Source organism: Dendrobium catenatum, unplaced genomic scaffold (genome assembly GCF_001605985.2).
Source record: "Dendrobium catenatum unplaced genomic scaffold, ASM160598v2 fragScaff_scaffold_1228, whole genome shotgun sequence".
NCBI lineage: Eukaryota > Viridiplantae > Streptophyta > Magnoliopsida > Asparagales > Orchidaceae > Dendrobium > Dendrobium catenatum.
In genome coordinates this window covers 749,605-774,429 of record NW_021319690.1, presented here as the reverse complement: position 1 = coordinate 774,429, position 24,825 = coordinate 749,605, and the positions used below count along the sequence as shown (strand labels likewise).

Below are 24,825 nucleotides of genomic sequence, written 5' to 3'. Positions count from 1 at the left end.
TTAAATCTTTGCCGCCCCACTTGCAAAGATTTATATATAAGAAGCAAATTCGATTCATCCACGTATCGGCCTGCATGTAATAGGTTGTGTGTTGAAGTTGTGAGGTGTTACAGATAATTTTAAAGTTTTTATGCCTGCATGATGACCACACACACAAATGCAAGTTTCATATTTTTTAAATGAGTAGAGAGATTTTTTTTTTTTTTTAAGACTATAGACCATGGATCCTTTCACTCCTATAAATATACATGATTTAAAATCACATATGATAGATGAAAAAATAAATAAATTATGGAGCCTAATTTGATTGAAATAGTTATATAGTATTAGTATTAGAGCTTCTTCAGCCGGACTTCAAATGGTTGTATAGCGACCAGGGGCGGAACCAGCTTCAATTTTGAGGGGGGGCAAGTACAATATTAAAATAATTAAATATTAAAAATAATATATATTTTAAGTGTAAAATTTATTATTATTAATTAAGAAATAATAAATTAGAAACATATTATTTTTTAAAAATTAAAATATTTTGCATAATTAATTTATTTAAGATACAACATTAATACATAAATTAAAATAAAATCCTCATACATATTTAAATGATATCCAGTAATACAATACCTTAACAAAATAAAAAGCAAAAATCAAAATGCAGAATAAATCGAATAACAAAAATTTAAAATATAATTTTTTTTTATATAGGACATTAATATTTCAAATTATATATATAATAGGTTTAATTAAAAAAAATTGATAAATATAAATATATAATTAAAAAATATAAAATAAAATATGATAAATAATATACTAAGAATACTCTTTTTTGGTATTAGAAAATGAAGTTCGATTGAAGATAAATTATTACAATTTGATATATTACTGTATTTTGGAGTGAAATTTAAGTTTTTAGATTAGAAATGGCCTCATAAAAGGGGCCATTGTGCAATTTGGAGTGCAGCAAGATATTTATCCCACTGTGTGGGGAATTGTTGTGCCAATATACTAAATATGGATTGTAGAAGATGTCTCATGTGGTGGTATTGGAAGAAGTTTTTAGGCCTTAGAGTTGATTTTTGTTAAGGAGCATTAGACATTAGAAGCTAGCTAGTGGCTAACAAGCATTTAATGGCAATACTTACCAGACAAGAAGATGAAGAATGTCACAAGTAATAGGGTGATCTATAGCCAATAATTAGCTTGAGTATTCTACTAATAAGAGGGGAGATTGGATGACCCAAAAGATAGGATTTCATACATTGATGGTTGATAAAGTTCGTATGTATCATCATTCATATTCAAGTAAATGGGGAAAGTCAAAATTCATTCTATAAAGAACAGTTACCTTAGTTGTTATCCTAATAGGAGGGGAGACATACGATCGAAAAATATAGACATCAACCACTGATGAGCATCAAATAATGTTCTATAAGAATTGCTAGAAGTTAGGTGACGGTGAGTGGTCTGCTTGGTTGCTCCGCTAATATGAGGAGAGATCAAGTGATTACTAAGAAAGGCATTGTTGACTTCTTTAGTTGATAGATGTCAAACGTTGGTCGTTAGTAGACGATAATACATAGGAACTTCAAAATTCAAATGAAGCTAGTTGGTCAACTTAGGCTTCGTTTGGGAGGACATATTTACTGCTTCTTAAAACAGCTTTTTAGTACAAAAATTTTAATTTTTGTACTAAAAAGCTGATTAAATAAGCAGTAAAAAGCCGTCCCAAACAAAATCTTAATCATTATTCTATTAGGATGACAAATCAAACTATCAAAAAGATTGACTTTAAATCATTGCATCAAGTATTGGTCCTTGATAGGCATTATAAGATGATCAATATGAATTATTAGAAGTTTAAAGATAATATATAGACGATTAGCTTAATGAAAGCACCAAGAAGAACAAGAACACAGTGGGTAAGAAGGGTTAATTGGGAAATTGAGGTTGCCAATAAATATAGCAAATGGAAGGAAAAAGATAGAAATTTTACCCTGCAAATGGCGGTACTCAGGCATTTCTCTTTTTGATAATTAATCTGTTATTTATATGATATTAGGCTGCTAGCTTGAAGAAATTATTCTATGCGGGACGCTGAAAGCAGCTCTACATCAGGAGACCAATTAGAATGAGCCACACCAACAATACCGAGCAGTACCGAGCCACGATACTGATGTGGCCCATTTTGATTGGTCTCCGAACGACATTCAGCATCCACACAGAATAATTTCTCGCTAGCTTGAGGTCACTTCATATTTTAAGCATCAATACCATATTATTAGTTTGCTAAAATCATCTGATTTTCATTATAAATATCATATAAAACATCCAATACAAATTGACAGATTATTCACAAACAACAAACTGCTTTCTGCAACTTATATGATGCTTTCTGCTAATCTGGACCTTGGATAGGCTTTAGGTGCATAATTACAAGATTGTTCTAACCTTGAACATCTATTTCTTCACAATGGCTTTCTCTTGCAGCAGAAGTGAACTTCCCTGGCTTTTATTTAAGCTCTTAGAATCTGCATTATCTTCATCATAGCTTCAACTGACAGAAACATCAAGACATTAGTTCAGTAGATCATCCCACTTGCAGTACTGTCCACCAGCCAGCGCACGATAGAACCGGTCTCTACAGTAAACTGGTCTTCCATCAGCAGCCTCAGCTGCTGCAGCTGCCAGTTCATCGTCTTTAATTACCTCCACTGGTAGTCTTAGCAGTTCTTTCTTGCTATAAATATCTTGTCATCAGGCATGTATTAATGCTAAGTTGTAGATTTAGGTTTCGTTTGTGACGGCTTTTTTTTTGTTTCTTAAAGCAACTTTTTAGCACTGCTTCTTAAAATTTTTTACTAAAAAACTGCTTTAGGAAGCAGTAAGGAAAGCCTTCCCAAACAAAACCTTTGACCACACAAAATGCAAATAATAGAATTTCTCACCTTAGATTAATTTTAACGTTAGAAACTGGGGGATTTGAACTGATTTCTTTTGAATCGAATATTGAATGTATGAAGTTCTCTACAGGGGAAGCCAAAATGAATAATGATACTGCAGTAACCAATAAAGCTCCTGTGCCCACTAATGTTTGCTTCAACAACTTGATCACTGGCTTTACCTGATAATAGTTTGGTGTAAAATTCATAATTAATTTCTAACTTTTAAATATAACATTGTAATGAAAGTATTTTATTCTTCCTTCATATAAAAATTACAGCAGAATTCTTTCGTAATATTTTCTTTTTATATTTGTAATATCGATTTTCTATACTGAATACCATAACTTTTAAGGTAATTTTTGCAGGCATATATTAATTTCTAAATTATGCTGCCCCTTATGGCCTATCATATTAAAAAAAAAATTCTTTTGAATTAAAAAAACAAATTTACGTGATATCAAAAGTGCTACTTTTCTAAAATAATGAGATAACTATCTTTTTGGATAGGAACTTCATACGAAGAAAATTAACTATATAAGACACAAGGCTATTAGATAGATAGCTCAGGCATGAATCCTCACACTTTTTTTTTTTGGGAACGGGTATCCACTTGGTGCTACCCCCGAAAGGGCACTTGACGGCGTGATTAATCCTTAACTGACCTAGAAGAGGCACCCACCCCATAAACCTCCTGGCCCGCATTTGGGCCCAACTTAAGAGGCACTGCCGCTCGAGCGGAATCTAGCACAACTAGCATGAGTTTGGGGGTTCCCAATCATACTCGCCCACCAACCAAGCTAAACATCGATGGGTTATCCTAACACTTTATTATACTTTTAGTTACTGCTCGTTACATCTGTTTATTTTAGTTGAAATTATACTGTGTGTGTACAAATGTTAATGATGCATTGAAATGATCATTTTCTTTAAAAAATTTTGCATCTACTATAACGTACCTTATAAGAACCCAATAACCTGTCACGAGCAAGTACCTGCAATAAAGAAATTTAAGAACTCATTACTTACAAAATAAAGATCATTGCTATGTGTTAGTCTCTTCTAGCATATGCTTTCATTAATAATAAGCTTCAATCACAAAGACATGAAGAATAAAATGTATATATGTATGAATTATTCAAACTTAAAATTAAGTCATAAATCATGATTGGACGAATCAAATAGTTTTTTTACTGAGGTTCCCTTTAAGAGGCCTAAAATTGTGCCATTTATGTTTTATATTTCTACATGTTTTTTTTTTTTCAGTGATTTATTAAACTTGTCTATAATGTACACGAGATATCAATTATATGTCAGCAGATTAAGGTTTCGTTTGGGGCAGTTTTCTTATTGTTTTCTAAAATAATTTTTTAGTATAAAATTAAAAAATTTTGTACTAGAAAGCAATAAGAAAACTGTTCAAACATAGTATAAGTGAAAAAAGTACAGGTTTACAACCTTTGTAGAACGATGTGCTTACCTCAGGTGGCTTCACCCACATTTGTCCATCATACCACCCCGTCTCCTCATAAGGAATCACTGCTGACAGTAGCCTATCTCCAACATAGCTCCATCCCTGTTGAATAAAAAAAAAAGAGGAAGCTATTATAGCACAAGTACGGACATCTTGTAAGAAAATGAACTATATGCACAATCATAAAATTTATGAGGATTTTTTTTTTCTTTCGCAACTGTGTTTAAAGAGCTGCAACCTGTAGCAAAGATAAAAACAAATACATAGCAGAAATAATATTGTGAATAGAGTATGTATTACTACTATCACTGTTACTGTGCACATGACTATTTATAATGAAAGGGTAACATGTGAAGAATAACAGTGCAGTTGTTATGGCTGGCATCTAACGGTTATGGCTTAAAGCATGTTTAAGTTCGTTGGGGAGCATGTGGTAAGTGAAGCAGATCACTGCTGAGACTGATGCCTCGTATATCTAATAACACCCCCACAAGTTGACAATTCCAGTTGAATAGTTAACTTGCACCTTCGTTGTATGAGGCGGGTTGTAGAAAGAGATTTTGTAAAGATGCCGGCCAATTGATCATGTGAGGCAATGGGATGTACTACAATATGTTGGGCTTTGATGCAATTCCGAATAAAATGATAATCTACTTTGATATGTTTTGTACGGGTCTGAAAAATCGGATAATTAGCCAAAGCAATGGCAGATGTGTTGTCACAAAAAATAGAGCTGGGCACAGATAGAGAAATTTAAAAGTCATGTAGAAGATGTCGCAGCCACAAGATGTCACACGCAATTGCTGCCAAAGCTCAGTATTTCGCCTTTGTGGATGAGTGTGTATTTGTAGGTTGCTTTTTGACAGAACAAAAGATGAGATTGTTGTAAGAAAATGTACATAATCCAACTACCGAACGTCTATCAGCGGAATCAGCAACCCAATCGAAATCTGCATAGGCTGAAAACTGAAGAGAGGAATTTGTAATTGGCAGTGCATATGTGACAGTGCCATGGAGGTAGCGTAAAACCCGCTTGAGTAGCTAAAAGTAAAGTTGATAAGGCTTGTGCATATGTTGACAGATATATATATATATATATATATATGTTGACAGAGATGGTTGATGGAAAATGTGATATTGGGCCGTGTAATGGTGATGTACTGCAACGAGCCAACTAGTTTTCGATAGAGCTCAGCTTGAGGGAATAAGGGAGAATAAGCAGCTGGAGCTGGCAGTTTGGTTGGGAGTGGGTTGTGAACAGGTTTGCAATGAAGCATACCTACTTTGTAGAGCAGCTCAGATATGTACCGTGATTGATTCAAGAGCAGACCATGTGGAAGAGGTTGTATTTGAATTCCAAGAAACTGTGCGACCTGGCCCAAATTTCTCATAAGAAAAGAGGAGTTTAAATTCTCAAGGAGGTTGTCAATCTCCTGTTGACTGTTTCCCATGAGAAGCACATCATCCACGTGGACAAGCAAGCAGAGGGAGATAGAGCCTTTATATAATATCAGGAAAGAAGGATCAGCCTTGCTCACAACAAAGCCATATTGCATGAGATGACTGGAGAATGTGGAGAACCACTACTGAGGGGACTGTTTTAGGTCATATATTGATTTGTGTAGGTGACATACATGCAAAGGAAATTGTTGATCATGAAACCCAAGAGGTTGTTTCATGTAGACGACTTCATCAAGTTTATCAAGCAAAAAGGCGTTACATACATCTAAGTGTAGAACCGGCCACTAAAAATGGGTTGCAACAATTAGAAGAAGTCAAATAGTAGAAAATTTCGCAATAGGGCTGAATGTGTCCATATAGTCAATGCCAAACTTCTGTTTAAAACCCTGAGCCACAAATCGAGCTTTGTGACGAGTAACTGACCCGTCAGGATAAAATTTAGTCTTGTAAATCCATTTTGCATCCAAATACGTTTTGATCATTGGTTCTTGGAACTAGGGACTAAGTGCCTTCATTTTGGAGAGCTTGAAATTCAGTGGACATAGCGACTCTCCAAGCAGCATGCAATTTTGGCTTCAGTGGAGAGAATGGGATGACTTGATGATGAAGTTCAAGTTTTTGTTTGGGCTTTAGATGTCCAGTTTGGAAGTGTGTTAGCATGTGATGGTGCTGGTGGAGGATGTGGAGCAGAAGATGTAGAAGTTTTGGAAGGTGTGGTATGAGAATTGTGGTGGTAGTGGGTAAACTAAAGTGATATGGTGTAGTTGCTGAGTTAGAAGAGAAAGAATTTGGAACATGGAGTGGGCTTTAAGAATGCTCCGTGAAGGAAGTGGTTGGAGGGACCGTGGAGGGAGGTGAGGCAATATAGGTCGGTACAATTGTGAGTGGAGAAGAGGTAGTTGACTATGGAAATGTTGAAGTTATTGATGAAAGTTTGAATGGGAATTTTGATTCAAAGAAAATGACATGCCGAGAGAGATAGAAGCGATTAGTGCGGGGCTCCAAGCATTTATAGCCTTTGGAGTCAGTAGCATACTCAAGGAAGACACAGGGTAGAGATCATGGTTCAAGTTTGTGGCGAGTGGAAGGGGTAAACAAGGGTAGCATAAGTAGTCAAACACACATAAGTGATCATAAGAAGGTGGGTTGTAGATAGAGGAGCTCATATGGGGAGAGACTTCAGGTGTTTTTAGAGGGCAGATGGTTGATAAGGTAAGTTGTTGTTAGGATCATATCACCACATAAATATGAGGCATATTTGCTTCAAATATGAGGGAGCGCATTGTTTCCAAGAGGTGTCAATGTTTTTGCTCAGCGATGCCGTTTTTTTGACGAGCATAAGGACAAGTAAGACGATGAATAATGCCATAGTTATTTACATAGTTTTTAAACTTGAAATTGACAAACTCGCAATCGTGATCGGATTGCAACATTTTAATAGGAGTTTGGAATTGTTTTTCCACTTGTTGCTTAAAGCTGACAAAAGTATTAAACACATCTAATTTAAAATTTAAAGGGAATAGCCAACAAAATCGAGTAAAGTCATCCACAAATAGAATGTAGTATTTATAATTTTGATTTGAGATAACTGGGGAGGGACCCCATATATCTATATGCAAAAGTTTTAAACATTTTCTAGTAGTAGAAAAAACTAGACTAAAGGGGAGGCGATGACTTTTTGCACGAGCGTTAGAGTCATAGTGGAATGAAGTGGGTGAAGGCTGTCTGAGCTTGAGTTCGGTGGATAGCGGATGTTGAATTGGAAGAGATGGGTGACCAAGCTGATTGTGCCAAGTTGAGAAGCTGGAAGATGTGATGAGAAGAGCAGCGGGGGCGGTGGATGGTTGTTGTGAATGAAGTGTGGAATGAAGCTTAACTGGGTAGAGGCCATGTAGATTGGGTCCTGAAAGGAGGATCTACTGAGTCTTGGAGTCCTTTATTGTAATGCCAGCATTGTCAAATAAAATGTAACAGGCATTATCATTAAGAAGTCTATTAAGAGAGAGGAGTTTGTGTAAGATGCGAAACATGAAGGATTTGGGGTAAATTGAGCTTCAAGGCGGACGTGGGTAAAATGCCTTTACCAAAGTTAGCAATGGGAAGGTGATGACCGCTGCCGACTTGAACGTGGGAAGTGACCAAGTGGCGATTGAATGGATTGAAGCTGGGAAGGGTCAGAGGTAAGATATGTGGAGGCATTTGAGTCCAAAAACTAGTCTATGGATAAATTGTCTTCTTGTGCCACCAGAGCTCTTGGCGCATGCTGATACGAAAGATTGGCACGATGCCAGCAAGAAATTGCATAATGCCCTATTTGCCACAAATTTGGCAAACAACCAGAGGGAACAAATGACAACCATTGTGGGAGAGTGGGGGAGAATGACTACCGCAATAGTTAGGTGAACGACCACGATAGGAACCATCTCGCCTGCAGCTAGAGCAAAGGGGGAGTACGTGGTAGGCTAGGTGTCTATTCAGTTGAGATGTTAACTTCCTCACTACATGGCAAGGCATACAAATCATCAAGGAAGATGGGCTAGAGTTTAGTCTGAATGGTTGTTTTGAAGGCATTGTAAGCGGGAGGTAAACCATTGAGTGTGTAGAGGATGACATCCTCGGGATTGATGTGGGAACCAGCGGCGTTAATGGCATCGACAAGCTGCTTGATTTCCGAAAGATATTGGAACATCAATTTGTCCTGCATTTTGAGTTGATGCAATTCGTTCTTGAGCTGGAGAACGCCGGAGCGGTTTGTAGCTTGTAATCGGCGTTCCAATGTAAACCATATTTAAGTGGAGGTTTCAAAATTGATAACGTAGGGTAACAATAGATTTTGGTCAATGAGATGCCAAGTGAGGTAAGTAGTAATGAGGGAAAATGAGTTATTTGAAAGGTGATTTGGGGGTTGTTAATGGAACCATCAAGGTAACCAGTAAAGTTGTTTGCAACAAAGAGTTTTAAGATCTGAGATCTTCATATAGGATAGTTTGTGGTGGTAAGCTGAACGTTTTAAAACTGATTTAACATTAGTCATCAAAAACTTTAGTTGCGAGGGGATAGTGATGTCAACTGTGGAGATGACGGGATAGTAGTAGCAGAGGAAGCTTCGGTACTCGCCATTAGAGAGACGAGAAGGATATGAGTACCGAAAAGAAAGCTTACAACCTATCTGATTGACGGCTAGCCTTAATCGAAAGTTCTCTCTCGTGATCGGGAGGGGTAATTAACTATAGGGGCTTGCGCCTATAGGAAACCAGAACTCAGATCATAAAGTCCTCGCAAAATGAGGGCGAAATCTCTGGGTAGTGTCTTATCTACAAACCCATCTGCCTTCCAAAATTTACCTCGGAACTTAGTTCGTTAAAACTCCCTCGCCGAATAAGGAAAAGCGAGCGGAGGCCGAGGCCGAATTTTCAGAGCCCACACACTGTTATTGTGTACATGACTATTTATAATGAAAGGGTAACATGTGAAGAATAACGGTGCAGATGTTATGGTAGGCATCTAACAGTTATGGCTTAAAGCATGTTTAAGTTCGTGGGGAGCAGGTGGTAAGTGGAGCAGATCACTGCTGAGTGCCGCATATATCTGATAACAGTGTTTTCCTTAGAAGTTTGATGCTTGCGTTTGAGTATGTGGTCATTATATTGGTGAATTTCTCCTAATATTGAATAGTTTCCATAAATGGACTGTTTTTTTTTTCTCTCCTTTTCTCTTTAGCTATATCTCTTTTTACAGAGGTATGACGTTCAAAATCATTATTCAATATTCTTATAATATAAGGTGGCACCAGTGACCCAGGTGTAATATAGTTTAAGTATTTTGGATCTAATATATAGAATAATGAAGACATAATTTCTAGAGTTAATATTAGATGGTTAAAATGGTAAAGTACATCAAGAATTTTATGTGATAAGAGAGTGGAGTTTTATGTGTAAATTTTATTAAACCACAAATAGGCTGGTAAGGTTCTTTCAATCCAAATGTTGGATTAGAATAAAGTCATTGACATCAAGGCTAAGTGTGAAAAAAATAAAAATATTAAGTTAAATGCGTCATAAGACTCAGAAAGATAAATTAAAGAATGATTATATTAGAATAAAGATTCAAGTGACATCTATTGAAGATAAGGTGATCAAAAATAAACTTGGATGATTTGGACATGTACAACAAAGGGCGGATAAGAGCAAGTTAGACAATTTAATAATATTTGTGTAAGAGGATTATGTGGGAAAAGTTACATGAATAGAAATTATTCAAAATAATTTATGTTATGTGTTTTATGAATCCTTAAATAAATTTGATTTACTAAAATTAAAACTTCATGATGAACTTCCTGTATTATTTGTTCATTAATCTATATAATTTCAAACAATTAGCCAACTAATTTTCCGCTAAGATCACAGTTTACAGATGATACCTTCAACTTTCAGAAACTCTAAGTATGGGTAAATGTGAAAGAAACAGCGATTCAATATTCTGCGTAAAAGGTAAAGTACTCCGATCCAGTGGGTAGAATGTCACTAAGATTATATTCTTGAAGATTAAAAAACACGCTAACATCAATAAACTATTTACCAAGTTAACTACCTTGTTCATGCCATCTTTAGCTAGCTATTTTGGTGTACGAATCATTATTTGATTAATTTTTCTATGTATATCAAGCTTTAAATCATTTGGTGGACATCATTTTTTTGTTTTTTACATCTATTAATTTCATTTTCCTTCAAACAACACCATCATTGGATCTGATGAGCTTATAACATCCTATTACACTTTTGAAACAAAACAAATTTGAATGGCTGCACCAATCAAGTTCTGAATATGGATATGAGGAAAAAATTGCTCAATTACTAATACATAGAAAGAAGAGTTACGTGGTGTATCAAGGGATGCAACATGGTGCAGGAATGCTTAGAAAGGAAATGCCATCTATGCAGTGAGTTCATTCGAAATTTTTTTCTTCAATCTATGTTGGAATGCTCGCATGGCTGTGTAAAATTGCAATTTAGTAATATTATTGGAAAACATTGAAATGGCTTCTTAAATCTAGGGATCAATCAGCTTAGGAACGATAATTAGGGCCATAACTGGTTGAGCCAAGTCGAGTATCACTATTCTCAAGCTTGTTTTTGTCATCCTTAAATAGAGTTTAAACATGATCTGAGTGCAAAAATTGCATTCAAACAATTCAAATTCTTTATCAAGTTCAAGCTACAATCAAACTTTAATCTGGTCTAATAAAATATATATGAGATGCCAATATTTTTAACTTGAAACCTTATAGTCCAACACGCATTTATAAATAATTATTTATGCATAAGTGATATGATTCTTATAAAGTTTTTTTTTTTAAGGTTTAAATATTAATATAACATCTAATTCTAGGATTATGAAAGACAACACCTCAACATCTCAACATCTTATTACATACTATTCTTGCAGTGAAGATGATGACCGCATATCTCTCATGCATTAACTGCCCAAACCATATTTTAAATTATCTATCTTACCAGTTTCTGATAATTATGGCTATAGAAATCTTGAAAAGCTATCCCCTACTTCAAATTTATGCTCAAGCTTTGTTTTTGGGACTTCTGAAGTTCACAATTTTCCAAATTTTTCCGTGGTAAGATATTGCGTCCCAGAAACACAATTTTATCTCATAGCAGCTCAGTTCATTTGCATATCAAAAGCTGATATATGATCTCATAATATGATATTTGTTTTATTTACTATCAAGCAATGGCCTAGAGCTCAACAGAAGTACGATACCAGATATATTCTGAGTACAACGAGAGACACCAAGAGAAGAGTGCCAGTCCCAGCTGCCAGTGCAAATCTGAGGGGATCCTACATTTACAAGAAAAATTCACAAAAATCCTTAGCAGAATGATCCAAGAAGAAATCTTGATGTGCTGCTTTTACAGATTCTAATGATATTTGAATCATGACTATTTAAAGTATACTGTTTGGAGGCTAAATTGTACATTGCATATAGAACTTATGCGATAAGATTTTTTTAGATCATGAAATGATTATTAGCGATCATAATGGTTGCTGTGTTTGCTCATACCTTAGAAGGACTAAAACTTGCCGCTGCAATCGGCGCTCCTAGAACAGTAAATGTCACTAAACACAAGCCACCAAGGCGCAGGAAAAATGATCCTGGGCTAAGTTCACCCCACGAGTAAAGTACACTGTTCTTCAACGACGAATATTCATTCACCTGTAGTTGCAATAGGTTCAGAATATATTTAAACTTTCAAATCCTTATTGAAAAAGGGAAAAAACAGCTATGTTGTTCCATCATATAGATACAGTGCTCTGCAGAAGTAAAAAAGTCGAACTTACAGGTCTCTGCTCAAAAGGAACCTCATTCTCCAACCCTGGATCCCAACTCTGGCCGGCAAATCCACTGCTTCGCCCATCTGGTTCCTCCTTCAACGCTTTGACGACACAGAAATGGCGAAATCTCGACGGCAGACAACTCAAGCTTTGAAGGCGAAGTATGCTTCCACTCCGGCGAGCTTGGTCTCTGGCAATCTTTGTTGCAGTGATTGCATAGTTGCAGAACTGGAGCCGAAGCATAGTTCCGCTGCTTTCCCTGCCGAGCTTTAGCAGATCACAGAGCAATTAAAGGATGAAGCTTAATAAGTCTGAAAGAGCGAGGTTTGTTTATGGCCATGAATATATTTGGTGGAAGCAAATATATTTGAGCTGATTCTGGATTTCTTATCCGAGTTTTTTTGTTTCTGTTTTCTCTCCAACGCTTGTTTGAGATCTGTACTGTTACTGTTGAGTGATTCTGTGGAAAGCTTGTGGGGGCGTGAGGAGAAACACGTGGTGGTTGGTTTCTCACACGCTGCCGCTGTGTGCTTTTCAGTCTTGGAAATACTTGCTAAATTGAACTTGAAGAAGACCGCAAGGAATTGATTAAGCAGAGGAACAAATTGAGACGGACCCGCTCCCCTTAGTTTTTGGTACTCACAAGGGAACCCATATTAATCATTATAGGGATTTTTACATACATGTCACTTTATAACATGTGTATTACATATTTAACATCTAATTCTAAAATATTACACTCCTATGACCTATTTTTTATTTTCACAATAAAATTACCACTCCGTTAACCAGCAACCTCACTCCGTTTTTTTTTTTCCTCCCGCCTGTGATTTTCGCGGGAGAACAGGTTTCAGCGAAACCTTGTGTATCCCTCTGAGCTGCTCTTCCAACTTTGCTGCTCTTCCATGCGAGCAAATTTTATTCCCGCCTGTGTTTTTCACGGAGAACCGGTGAGATTTTTCTGCATTTTTAACATGAACACAATTATATCAAATTTACATAACCTGCTTAATATCAGATTTCTGAAGCTCATAGTTTGTTCATAGTTTGTTCATTGAGCTTATTGTTTGTTCTACAATTTCTGAAGCTTTCCAACCGAAATGAAAGTTCTGTAACCTGCTTCTATCTAAATGAATGTTATGTAACCTGCTGCTATCCAACTGAAACTTCCCAGTATAAAAACGTGAAGCAATAACCTTTTATGCAGATGGCGGTTTAACACAAACAGCAAATTTTGGTGGGAAGAGCCGAAGGCGCAAACAATTTAGGGCAGGGTAGTGTGAAATGAAGCGGAGAAGAGACGGAGTGAGAGGGAGTGGTATTTTTGAGGTTAAGTTTGTATTTGAGTGGTATAAGTGAAATATTTAAGTTTTGAATGTTAAATATATAATACACATGTTATAAAGTGGCATGTATGTAAAAATCCCTAAAATTTATTGTCAATATATATATACATAAATGTCAAAAAAACAATCTACTCAAAATTACTCAAATATATTATAATATTTATAAAATTAAATTTAGGGGTGTCAATTTCGGGTCATGGGCGACCTGGCACTATTCGGGTAAACCCGAACCCGACCCGTTTTTAAAAACGGGTCAGTTTTCCGAACCCGAACCGACCCGCTTCGGGTCCGGGTCAACCCGACACGACCCGAATGACCTATTTCCAACAAAAAAATTACTAATTTTCACGTCAAAACGGGTCAATCTCTTCTTTTCATGTCAAAATGGGTCAAAATCGGGTCAATCTCGGGCTGTCGAGTTAAAATCGGGTTTTTGGGTCAAAATGGGTCATTTTCGAGTCAATTTCGGGTCAAAGGATTAACCCGAACCTAACCCGATTTTTGAAATGGGTTGAAATGTTGAACCCGAACCCGACCCGTTTCGGGTTCGGGTAGATCCTAACCCAAAATTTTAGGATCGGATTCGAGTCGGATTTTTTGGTCGTATCAAATATCGACACCCCTAATTAAATTCATAACATATTCAGCATGCAAGTCTTTCTTTAGGAGCTGTTTAATTTGCTAAAAAGTATTAATGTAATAAAATAAAAAATATTTAAAATTATTCAATAAGAGTAAAAGTTATGTGAGAGAATTTTTTTTTTTTTTACTTTAAAAACATTTTTTTCCTTTAAAAACATGAATGCAATGTAAAATAAAAAGAAGATGATGGCTATTCACGGTAACCGATGGCAGCAAGCTATGATTATCAATGTTGTGGCCGACTTATGAGTGGTGACAACATATATTTGACTTGCAATGAAAAAAAACTCAATCAAAATTGGACAAATTTATAATACATCAAAAATGAATTAAACAATAAAAAAAATAATTCATAAAAATTATTTTGTCATCATCATCAAATTAAGCACTCATATTATATTTTATATTGCATTTCTTTGCTCGGCATTATTTTTTTAAGCAAACCAAATAACCCCCTGATAATACTTGCCAACAATTCCTAAATAGTTCATAGATTTTTTATTGCAAAAAAAATCTTACAAGGAATATATATATATATATATATATATAAGAACATTCACCCTTAATTATTTCACTTTTTTAATTCTTTCTCCTGTTAATTCAGATGCTTAGAACCAGCTTATTTTGTTTTCGCCAACGATAATCGAAATGCATATGATACGAGCATTATTTGAATGTAGTATGTTGCTCTAGTCATTTTGCACATGTGGCTATACATTTAGTGAAAATCATTATTTCATTAGCAATTTGAATATTTTGAAAACTATTTTACATTTGTTGGAATAGCATGTTTAGAAATCATTTTGAAAATTATTAAAGTGTTGTTTGTAACTCATATAATTTTTATATACAATAAAAAATTATTGTGAGCATATTTTGGTCAAATTATTGCAAGTGTTGCAGCATTTTAAGGTAATCAAATTAAGTTGTTTATAAGATCACCCCTTGAGTTAAAGTCTATCAAAAGTTTGAGATTTTAAAATTATTTATATGATCTTTTTAATTTTTTTTTCTAAATCATTGACTTAATGTGGTTGCTGTCATCATCACTTGGTCTGCGGTTATACTCACTGGGGTAAAAGAGTATGGAGGTTTTGTTATTTTAAATTTTGAGTTAATGGAATCCTACAAAAGTTAGTATAAACTCAAGCTTTCAACATGGCAGATGTATCTGCAATCTTCTTTATGAAAGCTGAAAGATCTGCAATGCAAAGTGTAACTATGAAAGGACTCAAATTAATATTAACCTTGATGTTGATGTAATAATTGCTTGTGTTACAGTTTAAGATGCTATTATCAAAGAAAATGGATAGCGATGGAGTGGGCAGTAAGGAGAAATGTCATAATGGGCACAGAGCCAACAACATAGCACTTGCTAGCATGAGCATAAGAAGGGAGAAGCAGTCGTGAGTGCATCAATCATATGCTATTGTTTGCTTTGGAATTGGAGAGTGCATTGAATAGAATGATAGCATAAGAGTATTTATCAATTTATATTATAATGACTATTGTCAGACATGTGGTGTTCAATGACACAATGCTAAAACATGTCCCAAGTTTTACCTAGTGATCACACAACCAACACCAAATTATCCCCCTTAGCTCCATAACCTCCGACCCACCAGCCATCGGCTCTATGTCAACCCCAAGCGTATAATGTCATTACTGCCAACTCCAACACTCCTAATTGGATACTCAATAACAAAGCATCTCATCATGTCATTACTGAACTGAACAATCTCTCATTGCATACTCGCAATGATGGCATTGAAAACAATATGATCAGACATTGCACAAGTCTCCCTACTATCAACATTGGTTTCACACCATTGTCTGCCTTGTTATTAAACATGTTGGTCTCTATATTAAATACATCAACAATCCCTTTCTTCAAGGAAATTTACCTATGGACGCTTATATGACACAACCACTAGGGTTCATTGATCAAGGCTATCCTACTCATGTGTGAAAACTTCACAAAATCATCTTTGTACTAAAAAAATCACTGTGTGCCTAGTATTATAAGTTCATCAATTTCTTGTCATATTCCAACATCGAAACTTTAGAATTTGTCATCAAATCTAGCAATGCCAGGCTCTATCTCTTTGTTTATGTTGATGGCATCATCATTACAAGTAATAATGATGTTGTGGTGCAACAGTTCATTGCTCTTTTATCCCAATAATTCACCCTCAAAGATATTGGGCCTTCATATTAATTGGTGTTGAACTTACCCATGCTTCCTATGGGATTCTTATGTCAAAGTGAAAGTATGTTAGTGATTTACTTAATCACACACATATGATCAGTGCCAAGCCTGTTGCTACATCACTTGTCACCAAGCCCACAATTAATCTTCACTTTGGCACTTCCTTGATGGATCCCATAAAGTATTGTGTCATTGTCGACAACACTCAATATTTATGTCTTAAACGACCGAACTTATCTTTGCATTCAACAAGCTCTCACATTTCATGCATCTACCAACAACAACATTAGAATGTCATCGAGTGCTTGTTATGATGCCTCCTTATCACTACATTTCTTTCAAGAAGGATGATTATAACAACCGCCCCTGGTGCGCACCCATGCTTACATTGTGCATTTATCCTATGGTCCTCCAAGAAACAACATGCATTTGCACGTTCTTCTATTAATGCTAAATTTTATTTGTTGCCACCTTTGTTGTTGAACTACGATGTATGTGTTCTCGCAAAATTTGGTGAATATTCCCACAGGGGCCACAATTCTCATCATCTATGATGGCAATATTGTTATTTATTGCAAAAATGTTAGGACGACCACTCTCTGCTCTAATTCATTTTTTCACTCTTGCATGAAGCAAGTTGCAATATTCTTACCATTAAATTGGAGACGAGTTTATGTTGGTGTTCTTCACGTGACACATAAGTCCTTTGATGATCAACTTGCAAATGCCCTCACTATGTCACCCCTACGCACCCAATTTCATACCTTAAAATCAATATTGCCATATCCATTGAAGCATCACTTTGACAAGGCATATTAGAGGAAATATCTCATTACCATAAATCGGTAACTATTGTAATTATTTGGCTTCCTATTTCGCAATCCTATTCAAGTATTTTGTTTCCTTTTGTAGTTTTTCAACCACAATTGAAATTGAGAGAACTCCTTTTTTTACTCTTGTACATATCTATATAATTCGTCAATTCCATAATAATATATTCAAACTTCAAAGACATCCACATATTACTAAAAGATAAACCCAGAGAAACGATTATAAATTAGAGTTAGGTTTTCCAGGTGAGGGCACAGGCTTACCCCCATTGCACTGTGAGAGACTCGTAATCCCAGTACTCTTTCGGGTGAATCACGTTGACGTCGGCATAAACTCGAGCCTTCGAGATGGAGGCCGACCCCTCGATCTCGGCGATCGAAGATGGAAGATCAGCGAAGCGCATATAAGTAAGCGCACAAACTAAGATTGATCTTGGTGTTGATATCATTGCTGTTAGTGTTACATGTGGACGTGTTATTATAAGAGGAAATAAATGGCGGTGGAGAAATTAGCGGCGAGGAGGAAAGTACCGGTGGGCGCAGTGCCAAGAGAACTGCTCTCGCTAGCAACAGCGGGAGAAGGGAGGGGCGGTTGTGAGCCCATCGGTCAGGCGCCACTTTCCGCTTTAGAACTGGAGAGGACGCTTCGTTTGGGACGAGGTTTTTAAAATTCTGTTTTAATAAAAACAAAAATTCTGTTTTAATAAAAACAAAATTACTAAAATTTTATTTTAAAAAACAATAAAAAAATTTGTCCAAGATAAAATCTTAGGCCTCGTTTGTTTGCCCGTTTTTCGTGCTTATTCCGTCAGCCGACGACAAAGCAGAAATTTTATTTTTGTTTGATAAAAAAGCTTTTTCTTATTACGTTCGTAATATCGGTGATTTACCTAAAAACGTGAAAGCGAAAAGTGAGCGACATTTTCAGAGACGCTCCGCGAACTGCCCTCATTTTCGCTATTTTACCCTCCCACGACACAGACGAACTCACGTATTCTCTTCTTCGAGCATCCCATTCACCGCAACAAGGCTTCAACGATGAATCGAATCTCGTTCAAGTGGCCAAAAATCACCTCAAAAATTTGTTGGAGATTCCTCTACAGCGCCTCCTCCTTCCTGCTTTGCTCGTTTCTAATTTTTTTGAACCGATTTGTCCTGCAAATACAACTCCAATCCCATTCGCATCCATCCGTTTACGGCAACATTCGTCATCCATAGGTACGCCCTCTCATATTACAGCAAATACAATCTTACCTCACTCCACAAGCACAGATCTTGCTTTTCCATTTTTGTATAGGCATATTTTATTATTATTTATACAATAAAATTTAACTATATATGAAAAAACCGAAAGGTAGCCCGTCGCCGCCTTAGGCAGGGAAGCGGAGGCGGGGTTTGGGGTCGGCCGTGGTGCGTGGCGCGGCGGAGCTCGCTCGGGCGCTGGTTGCGTGCGAGGAGAGGAAGGAGAGGCGGCATAGGGAATGGAGTTGGAGTAGCAGTGACTGAGAATAGAAAAAAAAAAATCGAACGGAGATGAACCAGCATGGCCGTCGCTGGCCTTATGGTTTATCATTATTGAACATATATTAAAAAATATTTCATAACCTTTCCAAGTGGGACATTATTTCCAGGACGGTACTAGTCCTCCAGAACATGAATTCATCAAATGTGATGATTTTCCCAAAAAAAAAAAATGTGATGCAAGTAATGCAGTTTTATTTATTCATTACTATGCTACAAAAGATATGAATATTTAAAAATGAGTAGGTGAGCCATATTATACGTGTAAAATATATTAAGTAAATTTGAGTTTAATATATGGGTAGTTTCGTCATTTATGATGAAAAAGCTAAAATTGATAATTATACCAAACACTAATTATCTATTTTAAAGTTTGAATAAGCACATAAAAAGTTATTTAACCAAATAATAGTTTGTAATAACTCCATTATATAGAACATTATTTTTGAAACTCCATTTTCTCCACAATCACTTTAAAACAAACTTTTTCAAGAACACCGACGAACCAAACAAGGCCTTAGTCGGTTTAAACTTACCGTATTTGCCTATTTAAGTGGTTTTTTGGCTAACAAAAATATTGTAAAAATATTAAAAAATTTTCACTGTATGTGCTAATAAAGAAATGGAATATAATCGCTATTTTATTTCTTATGTACTATATCTAAGATTTAATAATACTAAATAATCCCACTTTAATAATTAAGACTAATTATTGAAGCCTATTGTTAAGAGAATGCTTAGGGGCTGTTTGATTGCCTATATTTAGAGGGTATTGTAAAGTAAATATAGGGGTTTTAATTTTTTTTTGTATTTGCTATGATGTAAAGTATATGTAAAATAGATGTAAAGTAAATAAGTATTTAAAACTCTTTGGATGGTGTATGTTTGATGTATTTCAAATTCGCTCAAATTGGGTGAATTCTAAATACCGAGCTCTGAAACATAAGAACGGGCGCACGAGAATCTTCGTGTCTTTGTTTTCCTCGCGAAAGAAATCCAGGAAACGAACATTATTCTTCCTCTTGAAATCCTCCTCTTGCGAGTGTTCTCGTCCGTTATCCTCATTGTGTTTTATCACTCGCAATCCAGCGTTCGCTCCAGTCATTCACTCATCGTGCTCGTCTGTCGTCCTTAGTGTCATTCTTCCTAGAAGCGTGCAGCAAAGTCCAATCGTTCGGGTGCATCTCGTGAAGTCTAGCAGTTCGTCTATTCCTACCTTGCTTACTAGGGTTTATCTCTTCCTTTTTACCTTCTTATTTAACTTATTATTGCGATAGATGAAAAGATTGGGTTGTTCTTCCATGGTTTCTTCCGACCGTTTAATGAGTTCTCATATGAAAAATTGCATTTTGTTGTAATGGAACCTTTTTTTTTTTCACTTGGAATCTTTTGCATCACTCATTTTTAGGGTTCTTGAGCCATTCTATGAAATTTTGTTTATGTATTGGAGAAGGAAAGGGGTTTGGAAAATGGTGTTCGTAGGGTTCTTTCTCAGTTTAAAACTAGGAGAAAGCTTTTTTATTTTTTATTTTGGAAAGATAAATAGGTTTCATTTTGATTTTCTACGTATTTGATTATTTTTTCCGAGTTGAAATCTTTGGCTATTAGTTTCGGCAACAAGTTCTGTAGCAAAATTGTTAGATACTATCTTTTTTTCTTTTTGGAAACTTATAGATCACTATTGGTAACTATGGATGAACTATTGCAAGATGATGAAGAACAACAATCCAATTTCAATAAACATTTGGGCCGCATGAGTAGATGAAACACAAATTTCTTCCGCAGTAGAAGTAGTTGTTGTTGGTACATTTACTTATGCTTGTTATTCCCTGAAATTGACAGAGAAAGAAAAAAAATTTAATCCACAATGAAAAATACAATGGCACACATATATTTCTAGGTTATGTGACAAATCTGATTCTGCTTGTATTGATATGATATGCATGAGAAGATAGCCTTTCTTCAAACCGTTACTTAGTACGGACAAGAAGATTGTTGGCAGACACACTTCATGTTCTAATTGAAGAACAAATGGCTATATTTTTATATACACTCGAACATAGTGTTCATAATTGAGTCATTCGATTTAACTTCCAACACTCTAGGGAAACAATCAGTAGATATTGTAAAGCTGCGCTATACGTTGTATGGGAACTTCGCCTTGAATTAATTAAGCCTCCAAGACTTGAAACTCCTTAGAAGATTCAGGCAAGTAGTAGGTTCATGTCATTTTTTCAAGTATAATCGAATCACAATTGATATTATTCAATTTTTTTAGTGGTCTTTTTAAGATGCATTTTATCAAAAGTAGGATTGTGTTGGAGCTGTAAATGGAGCACACATCAAAGCTAGAGTTCGTAAATCGAATGAATATGCATTTAGAGGAAGAAAATCATACTCAACATAAAATGAGTTAGTGGCAATTGACTTTGAGCTTGAGGTTCACCTATGTTCTCGCTGGTTGGGAAGGATCTGCTCATGATGCAACAGTGTTTAAAGATGCATTATGACGACCATATGGATTAAAAGTCTTAGAAGGTATAATGTCTGATTAAATTTTGAATGTTTTAATAATTAGTGACATGTCCAATGTATTAATATCAATATGACAGGCAAAATGTATCTTGCTGATGGAGGCAACTCCACACGCAAAGGGTTTATCTTGCCTTTAGTTCTTTAAAAAATTGAGGGTACTAGATTTTTGGGTGGCTAAACCTCTCTAATGTACTTTTGGTTGCAAGCAATATTTTATAGATATTGTTTTGATTTTTTTGCCTTTTGTTTTCTCTTGTATATGTTATATAGTTTTGTCTTATTTTGGTGGGAATGTCATGTTCTGTTTTTCATATATTTTATATTGTTTAGGCCTCATGGATTCTTCACAAACATTTGTTCCAACTACTTCTAAAAATGAGAAGAGAAAAAATTTCTTATGGAGCTTAAAACCATAGTGGGTAACTGGATTACTACAAGTTATGAATGAGTATGTAGATGCCAATATGCAAAGTATCCAAGGATTTAAGGAGTTGGTGTATGAAGGTGCTACTAAAAAAATTGAAAGAAAATTTTGGGATAGAGGTTACAGTTGAGCAATGTAAGAATTAAATTCGGCATCAATTAACTCTATGGACTCACATTCAGGAGTTAAAAAAGGAAATTAGTGGTTTCTTGGGACGAAATCACGAAAATGATTTTGATTGGTCAAGAAGAGTATGCATCACATATTCATGTACTATTTTAACCTCATCTTCAAGAAGAATGATATGTGCTAACAATGAAGAACTTTTATTATATTTCAGGCTTTTCCAAAGGATGTTGCTTATTTAAATATGACAATTGCAAATTATGTTGAGTTGGAGAAGGCATGTGGTGAAAGGCATGCAACTGGAGAGTGGGCCAAAGATGGTAATTCTCAAACTCCACTTGGGAGTCGTTAAATATATGTCGAAGACGATGATGACTCAGTATTTGTGGAAGATGGTGTGGATGTATCTCTAACTAGTGATTGGCCTGATGTGGAAATTAAAAAGGAATCCATAATAATAAATAAGATATTGAGTTCATCAACACTAGTTGGTGCCTTCAAAAAGAAAAGTAAAGTATCTACTATTGATCAAACTCTTCAAGAAAATATTGTGTTGATGGTCGATAGTGTCAATCAAGTTGCAAACGCTATCCATAACACAGGAACATCAAGTGCCTCTCAAGAAAAGAAATGTTCACTGAACTTATGACAAAGCTATCAAACGTGCATGGATTTTCTGAATAAGTGGTTGATACAACATACGATAACTTATCAAAGAATTCAACTGATACAATCTTTGCTCTCTAAGCATATGGAGTCGAAGGCTAGATGGATGCGTAAAGAGTTATGAAAATGATTTGTGTTATACAAATTGTTATCACTATGAGTTATAATAGCTCGATATTTTTGGAGTTTTTTTGTGTTACATATATAAACATTTTGTTATGTAATGCCTTCATATGTATTTTGGATTTATGAAACATTGATGATATTGTTCAATATGTTTGATTGCTCATTGAATAGTGTTTTTGTCATTCCATTTCAATAGTATACTTTTGCTTCAATACTGCTCATCATACGAAACAACTCCAAAAGTATTCAAAATAAACTGCTTTTGGTTTGCACTGTGTATATCTAACCAAACAAAAAAAAAATTTCATGTATTTACTTTGCAGACAACCAAACAGTTCTGAAGTATTCTAAATACATTATATTTACTTTACACTGCATTTCTTTTCAAACAACCAAACAACCCCTTAGAATTAATTTAAAATTGAACTGAAATTCAAAACTGAAGTCAATCAAAATTTTATTAGCCACTACCTCAATGTACTGTAATAAGAACGAAGCTTATAAATGAGACCAATTATAATTGTTGCAGCTCTCATTACATGACAAGATTGTCGGGGGGCTAAAAATGAAAAAAAAAAATTATCAAAATTTTGTAAATAGGTTTGGCAATGGCTTTCGATCGACCGTTAGTTGGCAAATAGGTTTGAAGATTTTAAGTTAAATATAGTTGGCAACTTGAACTTGCTTTCTAGATCATTCTAATATTTGACAACTTACGCATAGCAATTTAATCTTTTAGCCAACTTAGCCACTTGAGACCAACTTAGGCTTCGATTGGGATGGCTTTTTTTTTTTTTTTTTTCTAAGACAATTTTTTAATACAAAAATTTGTTGAACAAGAAATTTTTGTGCTAAAAATTGTTTTAAAAAGTAGTAAGAAAGTTGTCCCAAATGAAACCTTACTTTGATTAACTTTTAGCGACTGCAATAAATTTTTGCACTAAAAATTTATCGTAGAAAACATTAAGAAAACTACCTCAAAAGAAGTCTAAGAGAATTTCGATCTATATGAAAATTGAGGTGTGATTTTAATCAATCTGGTTCATTTTAGACTTCGTTTGAGATAATTTTTTTTCTGCTTCTTAAAAGCTATGATTTTAAGGTATTTGTTTTTTGTTTTTGGATAAATATGTTTGAAAGTTTATTTAGAAAAAGTTAACCTAATGAATGATAAATTACTGTATTAGAGGACTGTTCGATGGAGTAAGTCAATCAAAATAGGTTCAAATATGTTTGAATTCGAACATGGTTCAAACCCCATTCACGAACATATCTTATAGTGTATTCAAGTTGCCAAACGAGCTTCTTTGCGAACAAAACTAGCGAGGCATTTTAAACTATCAAATAAGCATGTTCATGAATATATCCCACGAGTGATCTCGAGCTATCAAATGAGCCCGTTCAGAAACATATTTATCTATTGTTTTCAAGCTAAGATCTAAGCTGGTTCACGAACAAAGAGTTATGATTTATGTTATAAACAAACTTACTCATAAATATTTTAAACAAACAATATTATAAACACAAATATTTATAAAATAATAATCATTAATCATTTTATTACATATAATTAAATAATATTATAAAATAAAAATAATTATAACCAAATTACATATAATTTAGATTTAATAGATATTTATAATTTGTAATTCATATATATTATAATATTTAATTAATTTAAAATTATTAATTTATTAATTAATATTTATTATATAATTAAATTATAATAAATATAAAATATTTATATTAGGCATGCTCATCAATTGTATAATCAAATATTAATCGAGTTTTTAACTAGCTTATTCATGAGCTTGTTCACTAGATTTAAATATTATTGTTCTTGATCATAAATGAGTTGAACGTATAATTGTTCAAACTTATTTATTTAAGTATCAGATATTTAAAAAAAAAATTCAAACTCATTAACTTAATTAAATGATCATGAACGAGTTTTAATCGAACCAACCAATGCTCGATTTGTTTGTGGGCCCACTCCAAACTGGCTCTATCCTCTCATTAGGTAGAAAGTAATGAGATATTATTAAGTTTAAATTTTTGTGATGAGAAATAATGAAATATACAATTAATAAATTATAAATGCACACTTAATAAACACAAAATAAGTATAATCACATGCATTAGACTAATATATTGCATTTAACTCAATATAAATTAAAAGTT

At 34.7% G+C, this 24,825-nt stretch overlaps 2 protein-coding genes across 2 annotated transcripts; both read right to left on the bottom strand.

The window, feature by feature from the left end:
• Nucleotides 1–2,275: 2,275 nt before the first annotated feature.
• LOC110096166 (protein CONSERVED IN THE GREEN LINEAGE AND DIATOMS 27, chloroplastic) lies at nucleotides 2,276–12,620 on the bottom strand. The gene is made up of 7 exons (XM_020821959.2): nucleotides 12,226–12,620; nucleotides 11,948–12,100; nucleotides 11,647–11,724; nucleotides 4,417–4,512; nucleotides 3,896–3,931; nucleotides 2,943–3,118; nucleotides 2,276–2,734 (listed from the first exon to the last, which is right to left on the bottom strand). The coding sequence occupies exons 1-7, from the start codon at nucleotides 12,460–12,462 to the stop codon at nucleotides 2,572–2,574; spliced, it is 939 nt and encodes a 312-aa protein (XP_020677618.1). The 5' UTR covers nucleotides 12,463–12,620; the 3' UTR covers nucleotides 2,276–2,571.
• A 423-nt stretch (nucleotides 12,621–13,043) lies between these two features.
• On the bottom strand, nucleotides 13,044–17,891 carry LOC110096173 (casein kinase II subunit alpha-2-like). Its single transcript, XM_028699290.1, has 2 exons — nucleotides 17,511–17,891; nucleotides 13,044–13,180 (listed from the first exon to the last, which is right to left on the bottom strand). The coding sequence occupies exons 1-2, from the start codon at nucleotides 17,693–17,695 to the stop codon at nucleotides 13,138–13,140; spliced, it is 228 nt and encodes a 75-aa protein (XP_028555123.1). The 5' UTR covers nucleotides 17,696–17,891; the 3' UTR covers nucleotides 13,044–13,137.
• Between the last annotated feature and the right edge of the window lie 6,934 nt (nucleotides 17,892–24,825).

Coding starts and splice junctions, on each gene's coding strand:
- LOC110096166 (XM_020821959.2), bottom strand. CDS start 12,462: ATGCTTCGGCTCCAGTTCTGCAACTATGCAATCACTGCAACAAAGATT. Junction 11,725..11,947: donor CAAGTTTTAGTCCTTCTAAG/GTATGAGCAAAC, acceptor TTGTAAATGTAG/GATCCCCTCAGATTTGCACT. Junction 3,932..4,416: donor TGTGGGTGAAGCCACCTGAG/GTAAGCACATCG, acceptor TCTTTATTGCAG/GTACTTGCTCGTGACAGGTT.
- LOC110096173 (XM_028699290.1), bottom strand. CDS start 17,695: ATGATATCAACACCAAGATCAATCTTAGTTTGTGCGCTTACTTATATG. Junction 13,181..17,510: donor TCTCTCACAGTGCAATGGGG/GTAAGCCTGTGC, acceptor TTAAAAATGCAG/AAAAATCTCACCGGTTCTCC.